The sequence below is a fragment of the Tinamus guttatus genome, unplaced genomic scaffold (genome assembly GCF_059628265.1).
Source record: "Tinamus guttatus ecotype Peru unplaced genomic scaffold, ASM5962826v1 Tinamus_guttatus_pri_ptg000148l, whole genome shotgun sequence".
NCBI classification, from domain to species: Eukaryota; Metazoa; Chordata; class Aves; order Tinamiformes; family Tinamidae; genus Tinamus; species Tinamus guttatus.
This window is the reverse complement of record NW_028288682.1, coordinates 42336-54344: the sequence shown is the minus strand read 5'-3', so window position 1 is coordinate 54344 and position 12009 is coordinate 42336. Positions and strand designations below refer to the sequence as shown.

The window sequence follows — 12009 nt, the reverse complement described above, 5'->3', positions numbered from 1 at the left end:
GGGCTTCTAAAGACGATCCTTCGGTGAATAGTAAGAATGTTTTTAATCTGGAAAGATGGGACCAAATTGGGGTCCGACTGTGGGATAGTGCCACGCGCGGTGATAAGGCTGCTGCTAACCTGTTGCCACAATGGCGAGTTGTACTCGAAATATTGAAATCTCATAGTGGGTTGCAGTCGAACATAAATGACGGGATCGGGGCCCCTGCCATCCCCTCCGCGCCTCCTTTACCTCAATCGTGTCCTGATGAGAATCAGAAAAGAAAACGTGCTGCAAAAGCCTTTGCGGTACTGCCACCTGATGAACAGGACGATGATCCTTTTGGTCCGGGTCCTATTGACCCTGGAAAGGAGCCAGACCTATACCCCCCGGATCCTCACGATAAATGGGCCTCAGTAAAACGAGGAGCAAAACAGGCGGGGGATGTGGGCATGCTGAAAGCCTTTCCCGTTATCTGTGCACCAGACCAGAATCCGCGTTGGGAAGGTTTGTCGTATAATCTTATTAAGGACGTGCGACGTACGGTGACAGATCATGGCCTTGGTGCACCATATACCACCCACCTTATACAATCTCTTTGTGATTCTTCGGTTTTTACTCCCCATGATTTTAAAACCTTGTTTCGCCTCATTATGACTGATATGCAATACACGATGTGGGAATCGAAAATGAGAGAGCTTGCTCGAGCTCAGGGGGAGGAAAACCAGCGGCTGTCGAAAAAAGGTCCTTTACGGGCTGTTACTGTGGACGTGCTAATGGGGGAGGGCGATCACAGTGCTACAACAGCACAAGCAGAAATCCCCCCTGAGGGCTTGCAACAAGTTAAGGCACTTGCTCTCCGCGCCCTTAAGGCCGTTCCGGAGAGTGGTAAACAAAGACAACCTTTTGTTAGCATAAGACAAGATGCGAATGAGCCATATATGAAGTTTTTGGATCGGCTTAATGAGGCTCTGGAGAAACAAATTGATAATGAACAAGCACGAAGCTACATTTTTAAGCAACTAGCAGTTGAGAATGCTAACCCTGATTGCCAGAGAGTTTTGCGGCCACTAAAGGATCCTACTATTGATGACATGCTAAAAGCATGTATTAATGTCGGTACCAAACAGTATGAATATTCACTGATGGCCGAAACATTTGCAACAATGTCTATGAAAAGGCCATGTTTTGCTTGTGGCCAATTTGGGCATATTCGTAAATACTGTCCGAAAACACAAGCAAACAAAGGAGCGCCTGGACTATGTCCGCGCTGCCACAAAGGACAACACTATGCTAATCAGTGTCGATCAAAATTTGATAAGGAAGGTCGACCGCTAGCCCCTTCGGGAAACTTCAAGCGGAGCGCGGCGGGGGGTCGCGCCATGACAGCAAATCACCCCTCAGAGCGGCCTCACCGGGAAGCAGCCGCCGCTTGTGCGCCAGCACAGGCGGCAGCGCCGGGGTGGACCTGGCCACCACAATAGAAGTGCTAATTACTGATACATCAGTTGTGCTAATTCCAACTGGTGTCCACGGCCCCCTGGGGCGAGGAATGGCAGCACTATTGATTGGGCGATTTTCAACAACGAGACAAGGGCTGTTTGTGTTACCTGCAGTTATCAACGCAGATTTCAAAGGAGAAATTAAGATAATGGTATGGACTCCGATACCACCCTGTACTGTGCCAGCAGGAAGCCGAATAGCACAATTAGTATACTTTTTACCACAGACACCAAACGCTGCAAACATTAACCATGGCACAGGCTCTTTTGGGTCCACAGGGCATGAAATTTTCTGGACTCAACAGATAACTATGAATCGCCCGCAGATATCCTGTACGCTACAAGCAGGACTGATAAAATTTAATGTACAAGGAATTTTAGATAGTGGAGCAGATGTTACAGTCATCGCTGCCTCACAATGGCCAAACAGTTTACCCCTAGTTAAGGCACATACATCGCTTTCAGGAATTGGTGGGCAGAGTACTCCAATGCAAAGCAAAAGATTGATAAATATTATTGGCCCAGAAGGAAGAACTGCAAACATTAGGCCATTTATATTGCCTGGATCCATCACCTTGTGGGGGAGAGACTGTTTGAGTCAATGGGGCATGCAGTTAAGCACGGATTTTTCTTAGGGGTCACTATCCAGCAGCAGGTCCCACCCATGATTTGGAAAACGGACAAGCCAGTGTGGGTAGATCAGTGGCCCCTTCCACAAAATAAACTGCTGCAATTACACAAGTTAGTAGATGAACAATTGCAAGCTGGTCATATAGTTCCTACTACAAGCCCCTGGAACACGCCAGTTTTTGTAATTCAAAAGAAAAATAATTCCTGGAGGCTGTTACATGACCTTAGAAAAATCAATGAAGTCATCGAAGATATGGGAGCCTTACAGCCTGGACTCCCTTCTCCAGCAATGTTACCTCAAACATGGACTTTGATAGTAATCGATTTGAAAGACTGTTTCTTTACCATTCCACTTGCACCGCAAGATGCACCTCGGTTTGCATTTTCTGTACCTTCCATCAATGCTATGGAACCGCATAGCAGATACCATTGGAGAGTTCTGCCACAAGGCATGAAAAATAGTCCTACATTATGTCAACAATTTGTGGCAGCAGTTTTAAGCCCAATACGCAAATATTTTGATAATGTCCTCATCTATCACTATATGGACGATATATTGATTGCTGCAGAGCAAAAGGAAACAGCAGAAGAGGCTCTGCATCAGATTACGCGAGCAGCATCAGCTGCAGGATTAAGAATTGCGGAAGATAAAGTACAGGAAAGTCCGCCTTGGCGATATTTAGGATGGAGAATTTCTGATCATCAAATTCGACCACAATCATTGACCTTAAAGACAGACATAAGGACTTTGAATGATCTTCAAAAACTTTTGGGAACTATTAATTGGATCCGTCCCTCCTTAGGAATTTCCACAGAAGAATTACATCCTCTATTTAAGCTCTTAGAAGGAGACACGAGTTTGACATCCTCAAGAAAGCTCACTCCTCCCGCGCGAGCTGCGCTTGGTAAAGTTGTGGACAAATTAACCACTCAGACTGTTCACAGACGAAAGCAGAATTATCCTGTCAGTCTTTTTGTTTTTTATTCTAGCTTCCAACCTTATGGCTTATTAGCACAATGGATACCACAGGACGCATGTCCATTAATAATCTTAGAGTGGGTGTTTCTGCCTCATAATTTTGGCAAAACTGTCACCACCGCTATTGATATGATTGCAATGGTTATTCAAAAAGGAAGAGAGCGTTTGATGTTTCTAGATGGCACAGAGCCTAATATTATTTATTTACCACTTGATACAAAACAATTAACCTTTTTGACTCACCAGTCTTTTGTTTTTCAGTGTGCCTTGGCAGATTATCCAGGACAGATAAGTATTCACTTTCCAGGACATAAAATCATACAGTCTTTCAACTCTCTTTCTCTATTACCTCTTTGCCATTTGAGCCTTACGCCAATACCTGATGCTCTTACAGTATTTACTGACGGCTCGGGTAGGACAGGTCGTGCAGTTGTAGTCTGGAGAAATGATGAAGGGCATTGGGAGAGCGACATACATGTTGTCACAGGTTCACCGCAAATAGTGGAATTATCTGCAGTCGTCCGCGTCTTTACGCGATGGCCCTCTGCAGTTAACATTATAACAGACTCTGCCTATGTTGCAGGATTAGTCTCTAGGTTAGAACATTCGTTTTTAAAAGAGGTTTCAAACGAGACCCTCTTTGCGCTTCTTTGGAAGCTTAGATGGCTATTAAACAGAAGGATTTATCCGTACTTTATCCAACATGTACGCTCGCACACCTCACTGCCTGGACCTATTAGCGAAGGTAATGCTCAAGCAGACAGCCTTGCAGGAGCTGTAGTTCTGCCAGATCGCTTTGCACAAGCACGTTTGTCGCATGACTTTTATCACCAAAATGCAAAAGCGTTACGGAGGTCGTTCCAGTTGACTCAGGAACAAGCTAGACAAATCATACAGTCATGCCCAGACTGCCAGCGCATTTTACCAGTACCATCCATCGGTGTAAACCCTCGCGGTCTTTCTGTGCTTGAAATTTGGCAATCAGATGTAACGCATATCCCTGAATTTGGCAGATTTAAATATGTACATGTTTCTGTTGAAAAATATGTTACAAAAACAAAAAAGGGGGAGTGTAGGCTTATCCCCACAGGAACGCATAGCGAAAGCTTGCTATGTGTTGAATTTTTTAAATCGCTGGACAGAAGAGGGCCCCCCTATATACCAACATTTTGATTCACAGAGACAACACAAAGTTCAGGATAAAGCCCAGGTTATCATCAAAAACCCACAGACAAATCAGTGGGAAGGGCCTTTTTCTTTAATAACCTGGGGTAGAGGATATGCTTGTGTTTCTACAGGCTCAGGGCCAAGATGGGTACCTGCTCGATGGATTAAGCCTTTTTTAACACAGTCATCACCATCATCCACACCACCGTGACATCATCCACACAGCAGTGGATGCTGTCCCAAGCTAAAACCTACATATGGGTAATTCTGGCCAATCAAATTTGACAGGACATGTTATACTATCTAGTCCAGTAAATCCGTTTGTAACCTGTCTAGTAGGACAGCCTGTTGATGTTTGGCATATTTCGTTTATTGTTAGTGTGCCTGCTTTGTTTCTTGTTATGTGTTTAAGGATAGATCATTTAATTAAGTCATGGCTGTTCAAACAAAAACAAATAAAGAAGGGTGAGATGTGGAGGCTTGTTCAAAGACAATAGTACCTTGTTAGCAGATAGTTAACCACAAGGGTGTCAGTCTTTGCAGCAGATGGGGGACAGAGCCGAGAAAGACGAGGACTGAGGAACACCTCCCCCTGCCTCGTGTGCGACGTGTCTTGCCAGAAGAAAAGAAACAAAGCCAGACAACCGCGCAGGTGGCCAGATGCTGATTGGTTGTGCGCTTTGCAACACTTGTGTTAAGAAAGTATAAAAAGAAGTCGGTTTGGAAATAAAGTTGTCTCACTCTGCACCCCAGACTGAGTCCGTTTCTTCACAAGGTGCAACACACCTTCTCTGCCCACTTGGATAGGCAGAAGAGTTTGCTCTCACTTGAGGGTGGTATAGCCCATCCCCATCACAGCTTTGCAGCCCTTTCTAAAATCTGTCAGAATCTTATCTCCTTCTTATGGTAGGTGTGGACTATGCAGATGGTAGAAACAAATGTGGCACCACAATGCACTGTACTGAGGAGTGTATTATACCCATAAGCTGTGGGAGATCTCCACAGCTAAAAACCATTGGAATTAGCTCTTGATGATCAGACTTTCAGTGCTACGTGGAAGATGGAGTTGGTGGTTAGAGCCTTTGACACAGCAGCTCAGCTTCTCCTACAGGATTGAATCCACACTCATATAGTTCATCTTGACAGGTTGTAATTGGCACTTGGTACCTACATAGCTTGGGAGTGTTCGAAAGGAGAAGGATGTCTCAGTGGTGTGCATGCAGGCACTAAAGTCAGAACCAGTACTTCATGCCAAATCTGACCTATTTTCAGTGGAAAACTAGGAATGTGAAATACCTTTAACAATCTGGATCTTCCTGTCTCAGTTCCCCACTTCAGAAGTGAGGGCATTAATACTGTCCAGGATAAGCACTATGGAAAACAGTTCCTACATGAAAGAGGCTATGTTATCACCTGTGACAGAAGAGACCAATAGACATTCAACTGGACTTCAAGTTCAGTCCCCAAGAATACATCAGACTTGGTGATATTCCAGGCCATTTAATCATTAAAGGTCAGGATCAATGAACCAAGACAGAAGATTTGAAGTTATTTAGCAGACTCAGACTAGCTTGTAGTCATCTCTAATGTTCTGGCTCTTTGCAGCAAGAAAGCAGTGGCTGCCACTATCTTCCTCTCTCTTTAGGATTGAAAGAGCTGTTCGTTAGTATTTGTGAGTGTGGTTCTCTAACAGCATTCTTTCCAGAAGGGAAATAACTCAGGAAAAAGGATACATGAACAGATGAAAATGCCTAGCCTTTGTTGTTGTTATTGTTTGGGTGGGAGGGAGCAATATAGCAGTGTTTTCAGTCTTCTCCTTCTGCTGAGAATTTTGGCAATGAAGCTGGAAAAATGTAGCTGAATATTCACAGTGGACTCAATAGCTGTCACATCTAGAGAAGCAGTGCTTGAACAATGAAATAATTTCATCTAGTAAATGAGTGTCATCAATTGGGAATACAGTCAGAATAACAGCTGGGATTTCTGTGGAGGACCCAGGAACTTGTTTTTGTATGTGTTGGGTGTAATCAAACCTAAACCAAGAAGGATGTGGAGAGAAATGTACTGTAAGAGAAAGGGTTTTTTTTTTTTTTTTTTTTTTTTTTTTGCTGCTGGGGAAAGCACAGTGAGTTCTTATATACGTACTCTGCATTCATACAGCATTAACTATTGAGGGGAAATAAACGAAACCAGCACATCGATAAGAGAGCTGTACAGAAAATCTTGCTCTACAGGGGAGGAGTGCGACACTTCACCAAGAACAGGAAATTTGATGATAAATGACTCATGTCACACTTGCACATGATGACATATTTCTTGAGAAAGGGGTCTAAAACAGGGATTGATAGTCCTGAAAGAATAGGACTTTACTACTGGATGTAAAACGTTGGACGTACTGGACGTTAACAACATTGTTGTTAAACATGATTGTTTAAAATGCATGTTAACTGCTACCTAAGTTCTAGTCAGAAGGGCAGAATGAGTGTGGGTAATGCCACGATGCCAACTAGTTCATATGTCGGGCAATTTTCTCATGTAGTCACACTCTTTATCACTTGCAGGGCATCAGAAAGGCTCCATCATTCTTGCCTGTAACCTTGTGAGTTACTTCCCCAGGCCTGTATAACCACACCATTTCCCTTTGGAAATAGGAGCAAATGCTCATATAAGAAAACCAATTAACCAAATTGTTGCAGATAGTTAGGGAACTGCTTGGGATTTCCAGACAAGTCAGCCAGAAGGAGATACCTACATTTCTTTGAAATCTGTAGAAATCAAACATCTCAGCCTAATGGATGTTTAGTTTTGGAAAGTGGAATAAAAACAAGGAGAAGGGCAAACAGCAAGGACCTGGCTGGAGGAACAGAGGAAAGAAATAAAGAATGGAGGTGAAAGGTGAGTTTGAAGGAGACACCAGGAAAGTCAGCATGTGTATGTGTAGCTTAATGCTAGTGGCAGGTGGCCCATCTTGCAAAACAGATATTCTAATAAGGATCTGGTTTAGTTCTACAAGCATGAAATCACCTGAGGCTGTTGTTGCACAGATGAATGCAAAAGCTCCTCTACAAGCTTGGCACAAAAGACATACATGCTCTGTGGTCACCTGAGGACCCTCGGTACCTCATCATCGTATATGTATTTCCTACCCATAACCCTGCTGTGTGTGAGCACTGGGGCAGAGACACCCACAGAGGACCTTAATGCATGTAGTTCTTCGAAGGATTTTGCACTATTTTGAATAATTTGGAAAGTCACAGGCTATTGCTAATGTCCTCTGTTTGGGATATGGTTTATTTTTGGAGGAAGAAAATGATGATTAGCTTTCAGGCTCAATGAACCCCTGGCAGATTTTTGCGTCTGAAAAGAACTGACAGCTAGGAAAAGATTTTTAGTAAATGAGCACTTTTTCTGAGCTTCATGCCAGATGGTCATTCACATAGGCGAGAGACCTTAGCTGTTCTGGTAACAGTAATGCACCCTCACACCTCTGAATGTTCTCTGCTTGTTTCAGACCCAGTAAGAAATTCAACAGAAGCAGGATGAGCAGTGATTTCTATTCTGACTATTTTTAATGAAGGAAGCTCCATCTAAATAGGGAATAACCCTCATGACTGTGATCTGTGGATCTACAGCACAGAAGAAGCTTTACATTGGGCTCAAGCCCTGCACTACCATTAATATGGTGGATATGGAAATACAAAGCTCTGTTGACCTCAGAGAATGTCTATTTTTTTTTTCTGCAAAAGAGAGACTGACTGCAAGAACAGGTCCAGTTTTCAGAGATAGGATTATGGGTGAAATATTCAGCACTTGAACAGCCATATCCTTACCTATTCCTGACAGAGATGATGAGTATTTTACACATGGCATTTGCATTTACTATACAGGTGCTCCTATGTGAAATAATAAATCATTTTTTTTTAAAATCCTTGTTACAATTTCTGTGAATATGGACATGGAAAATGAACATGGAAAATATGTTTGAAAATTGTGTTGTAAACTAGATGACACTGAATAATGTTGCTCAACAGAAAAAAATGAATAATGAAAAAAAAGTTCTGTGAACTTTGGAAAAATCACCTCTGATCCCAGATTCAGCTCAGGTCAAAATTTTCTACCATGAAAAATTATTTTTAACATGAGTCTTTCCGTTGACTGAGAAGCCTGGCTTAGGTTTTGAGAGATCAAGTGCTGTGCAGATTGGACCCACTGCTAATTTAAACACAGCATCTAAAAACTAATTATCCAGATCTTCATTAACAATAATAGCCTAGTCTGACCAGAAAATAATTAAGCATTCTACATTCTCTTGTTGTTTTTACTCTCTGCAAAAATTGCCTATTGCGCATACTGACTCAGTGGGGAAGGTGTTTGTTGCTGATTTACCAGCAATTTTTTTTTCCTTGGTGGAAGGATAATGAAAGAAGCAGAAATCTGACAGCAGGAACATCATGAAGTGATTTGGCAGACAGCTGTCCACACGGAAATCTGGACAGGGAGGGTGAAAAGAGGGGAAGAGGAGATATTGAAATACAACAGCAAATTCACCGGAGGAAAAAAAAGGCAGAAATAATTTCTTGTCTGAAGAGCTCAGCATGGTTTATTTTAAGGCTGAGAAACTGTGTTGTGGACTTCATGATTTTTACAGCTCTCAGGCAGAAGTACTTGTGAGGGCTACATCTGAATGTACCCAGCACCCCTAGTATTATTTGAAAACACAGAGAACAGGGAATGGTCCACTTCGTACACACAGTTATTAAAGTGCTTTGATGTTTAGGGGTGGTGCAAATCTAGTTATTACAGGAGTATCTTCATACTGACTACCTATGAATTTTGAGCGACACTAAAGTTGGTGACATTAGCGCTTTGAAATCCGAACCTATCCATGTGTGATTCTGTGATTGGTATTATTCTCAACAGGGATTTTTTCTTAAATCATGGATTATGTCTGGCTATCTTAAGAAGATGAATGGAAAGAAAGAATAGCTTTATCAAATCTCTTCTAGCTAGTTTAAAATCTAGAGGAAAGCTAGAGAAGAGAGACTGGATAAGGGCTAGGCCAATCTATGTCAAGGATGAAGCATCAGCTGAATAGCTCTTTTTTAGCAGGAAATACACTGGATGACACATGGAGTAATTTATAAATCTGTTTCTGTACTCTTTCAAGGAACAGTATAAGAAAGACCTGATGTTTGAGCAACTATTGTCAACCATGGGATAGTCATGTTGAATAATAATAGAGATTACTGTTGTTTCAACATCCCTGGTAAGTTGCGAAAATCAGCTGATACACAAATATATATTCAGCTATATTGGCACTTGCTATTTCTCCTGATTAAGAATAAAAGCAGGAGCTCCAATTTTCAAATGATAGCTGCTTTTGGAAATCCAAGCTTTTGGAATTTGAGACAATGGTATAGATTATCATCATATTGCATCCAGTCTCACATCTCAAACACGGATTAAATCTTTCCTCAGTTACCATCAGAGACTGGGATCAAATGGGGAGATTAACAGATATTGTGTAAGATGGCCCAGGACATTTTAGGAATGTGATATGGACTGCCTTGTGAATTCTTTTGGTGGAAGGGATAGTTCTTTAGTGCTAATTACTTTATGGATATTTCTTTTAGGCTACTTTATGTTCTTTGCACACACTAGCATTTTGGGTGGGCTGAGAAATAGACTGAGCACACAAAGGATCGAACATCTAAAAATGTAATATTTCTTTCTTAAAACAAAAATGTCATAGTCTTGAATTATCTGCAGCTCTGGGGATTCCTGAGACACAGGTGGTTTCTCTGCAGAAATTTATGTTCTTTTCTTACTCTTTTTTGAATGCATAAAATATTTAACATCCACAGCATTCTGTGAAGTGATCTCACAGTTTAGCATATAGTGTGAATAACCATCTTCATTTCTTTGATTTAAGACTGTCATGGCTGCTTCCATTCACTGTGCCCATTGTTAGCTTGGAAGAGACAGTGAAAGATTTCCCTAATGCTCTCTTCATACTACTCAAGATTTTGTAGTTTTCATTTATTTGCTTCAGATGTCTCTTTTCTAGCCTTGAAGCTTACTTGATCTTTTTGCTCTGTGTAATCAGAGCCACACACCCAGTGTAAAGCCACAGTAAAGAATATGTCCTGCATGGTCCACTGCAGGCCACATATTGTAGGTCAAAATCATTTGGCCATACTGGGCAGCGATCAGGTGCTTTAGAATATGCACTGACATAGAAATATCGAGAGTGGAGAGGAGAAATTCAGAATGTCTGCAGAAAAAAAGAGGGCATGTGCGTTCTTTGAGTTCATTTAATGGAAAAAAAAAAGTCAAGGAACCAAAGTTTTATTGTGAGTTTAAAAACATGGGAAATTAAGAGTAGAAAGAATCAACGTTATGTTTAGCCCCACAAAACCGAGAACAAGCCTGCAAAAGATGCATAGTTTGAAGGATACATTGAACATTGAACCCTTCTGCGAACCTTACACCATCACAGTCCATTAAACACTCCAAACCACCTTGCTGAGATCTTTTTTTTTTTAATAGAAAACCAAAAAACTGCAAAACCAAAACGGCAGTTAGAATATGTCATAAGGAGGGAACAATTAATTAATCAAAATGAAACAAATTCAGCAAAAAATAAATCTTATGCTAGATTAACCCCTAGAGTAAACTGATTGAATTGAGACTTGCTTTTTGTCCATCCTGTATAACTGGTATTTCTCTCACAGGAATTACAGATGAATGATTCTCACCTGAAGGAACAACTATTGAAGTGACTTACCTGTATGGAGACGCTGCTATAGGAACCACCTATGACGCCTGCAATGAGTAACGGTAAATTCTCTTGAATGGCGTATGAGCCATCAGGGCACATATACTCTGTTTCATCCACTTTAGTCAAAGATGCCCTCACAAACTCCAGAGACTGTTCTAAGGCATATGTATCCCGGGAACATGTGTCCAAAATGTGAACTCCAAGCTTAATTCCTGGCAGCAAGTAGTTGTCTCTGTTAATTTCATCAATGGCAAACAACATAGCCTCCAAGCGCTGGATGCCTCGGTCCTCATTGATTCTCCCACATTCTTCTATCCCGGTGCCTTTTTCGTTGATTGGAAATAAACCACCTAAGACCAGGTCTCCTTCTATCTTAATCTCTTTTCTTACAAAACTGTGGTCACTTAGGGAAAGGAAGACCCCTTTGGAAAACAAAGCTAGGGCAAGGACTTGGAGCCTGGTAAACATCTTCATTGGTCCTGTTTTAGCAGCTCTAAGAAACATTGGTGGTGGGAGCAAAAGTGCTCTTCAGTCCTTCTGATCCATAGACAGATTTAAAGTACTGTCCCACAAGCAAGTGAAGAACAAGCCAACAAGACTGGATCTCTAAAGGAGAGATGAAAAGAATTAAAAAGGTAAAATGAGATGTGAGTTGTTAGAACATTTTTATCAAAAAACCTTTGAAAGTAGTGCTAAAATGTTGTTAAATGGCATAGATTATAAGAAATGTCTTTGTCCTGCACTCTCATAGAGTTCCTTGTCTTATATGTTCCATAACTGATTACTAAGTAAACATCCACAATGACATAACTAAACATCCACAACGACATCCATACTCAAAGACCATAGACCTCAGGAGATGAAGGAGAAACCCTGTGTTACCATGTGGGAACAGAGGCTAGGACTAAATCAGAAAAGTAAACAAGACCATGTTATGGTTCATCCCATCTAATTGTTAACCTGATTGTAAC

The 12009-nt window shown here is 41.6% G+C and overlaps 1 protein-coding gene across 1 annotated transcript in view; it reads right to left on the bottom strand.

Annotated features, from left to right (window-relative positions):
• The window catches only part of GRM3 (glutamate metabotropic receptor 3), a 49570-nt gene extending 37919 nt beyond the window's left edge, over window positions 1–11651 (bottom strand). The window contains exon 1 of the mRNA XM_010216912.2: window positions 11045–11651. Within this exon, the coding sequence (XP_010215214.2) occupies window positions 11045–11542 (498 nt within the window). The 5' untranslated portion in view covers window positions 11543–11651. The remainder of the gene's footprint in view (window positions 1–11044) is intronic.
• Between the last annotated feature and the right edge of the window lie 358 nt (window positions 11652–12009).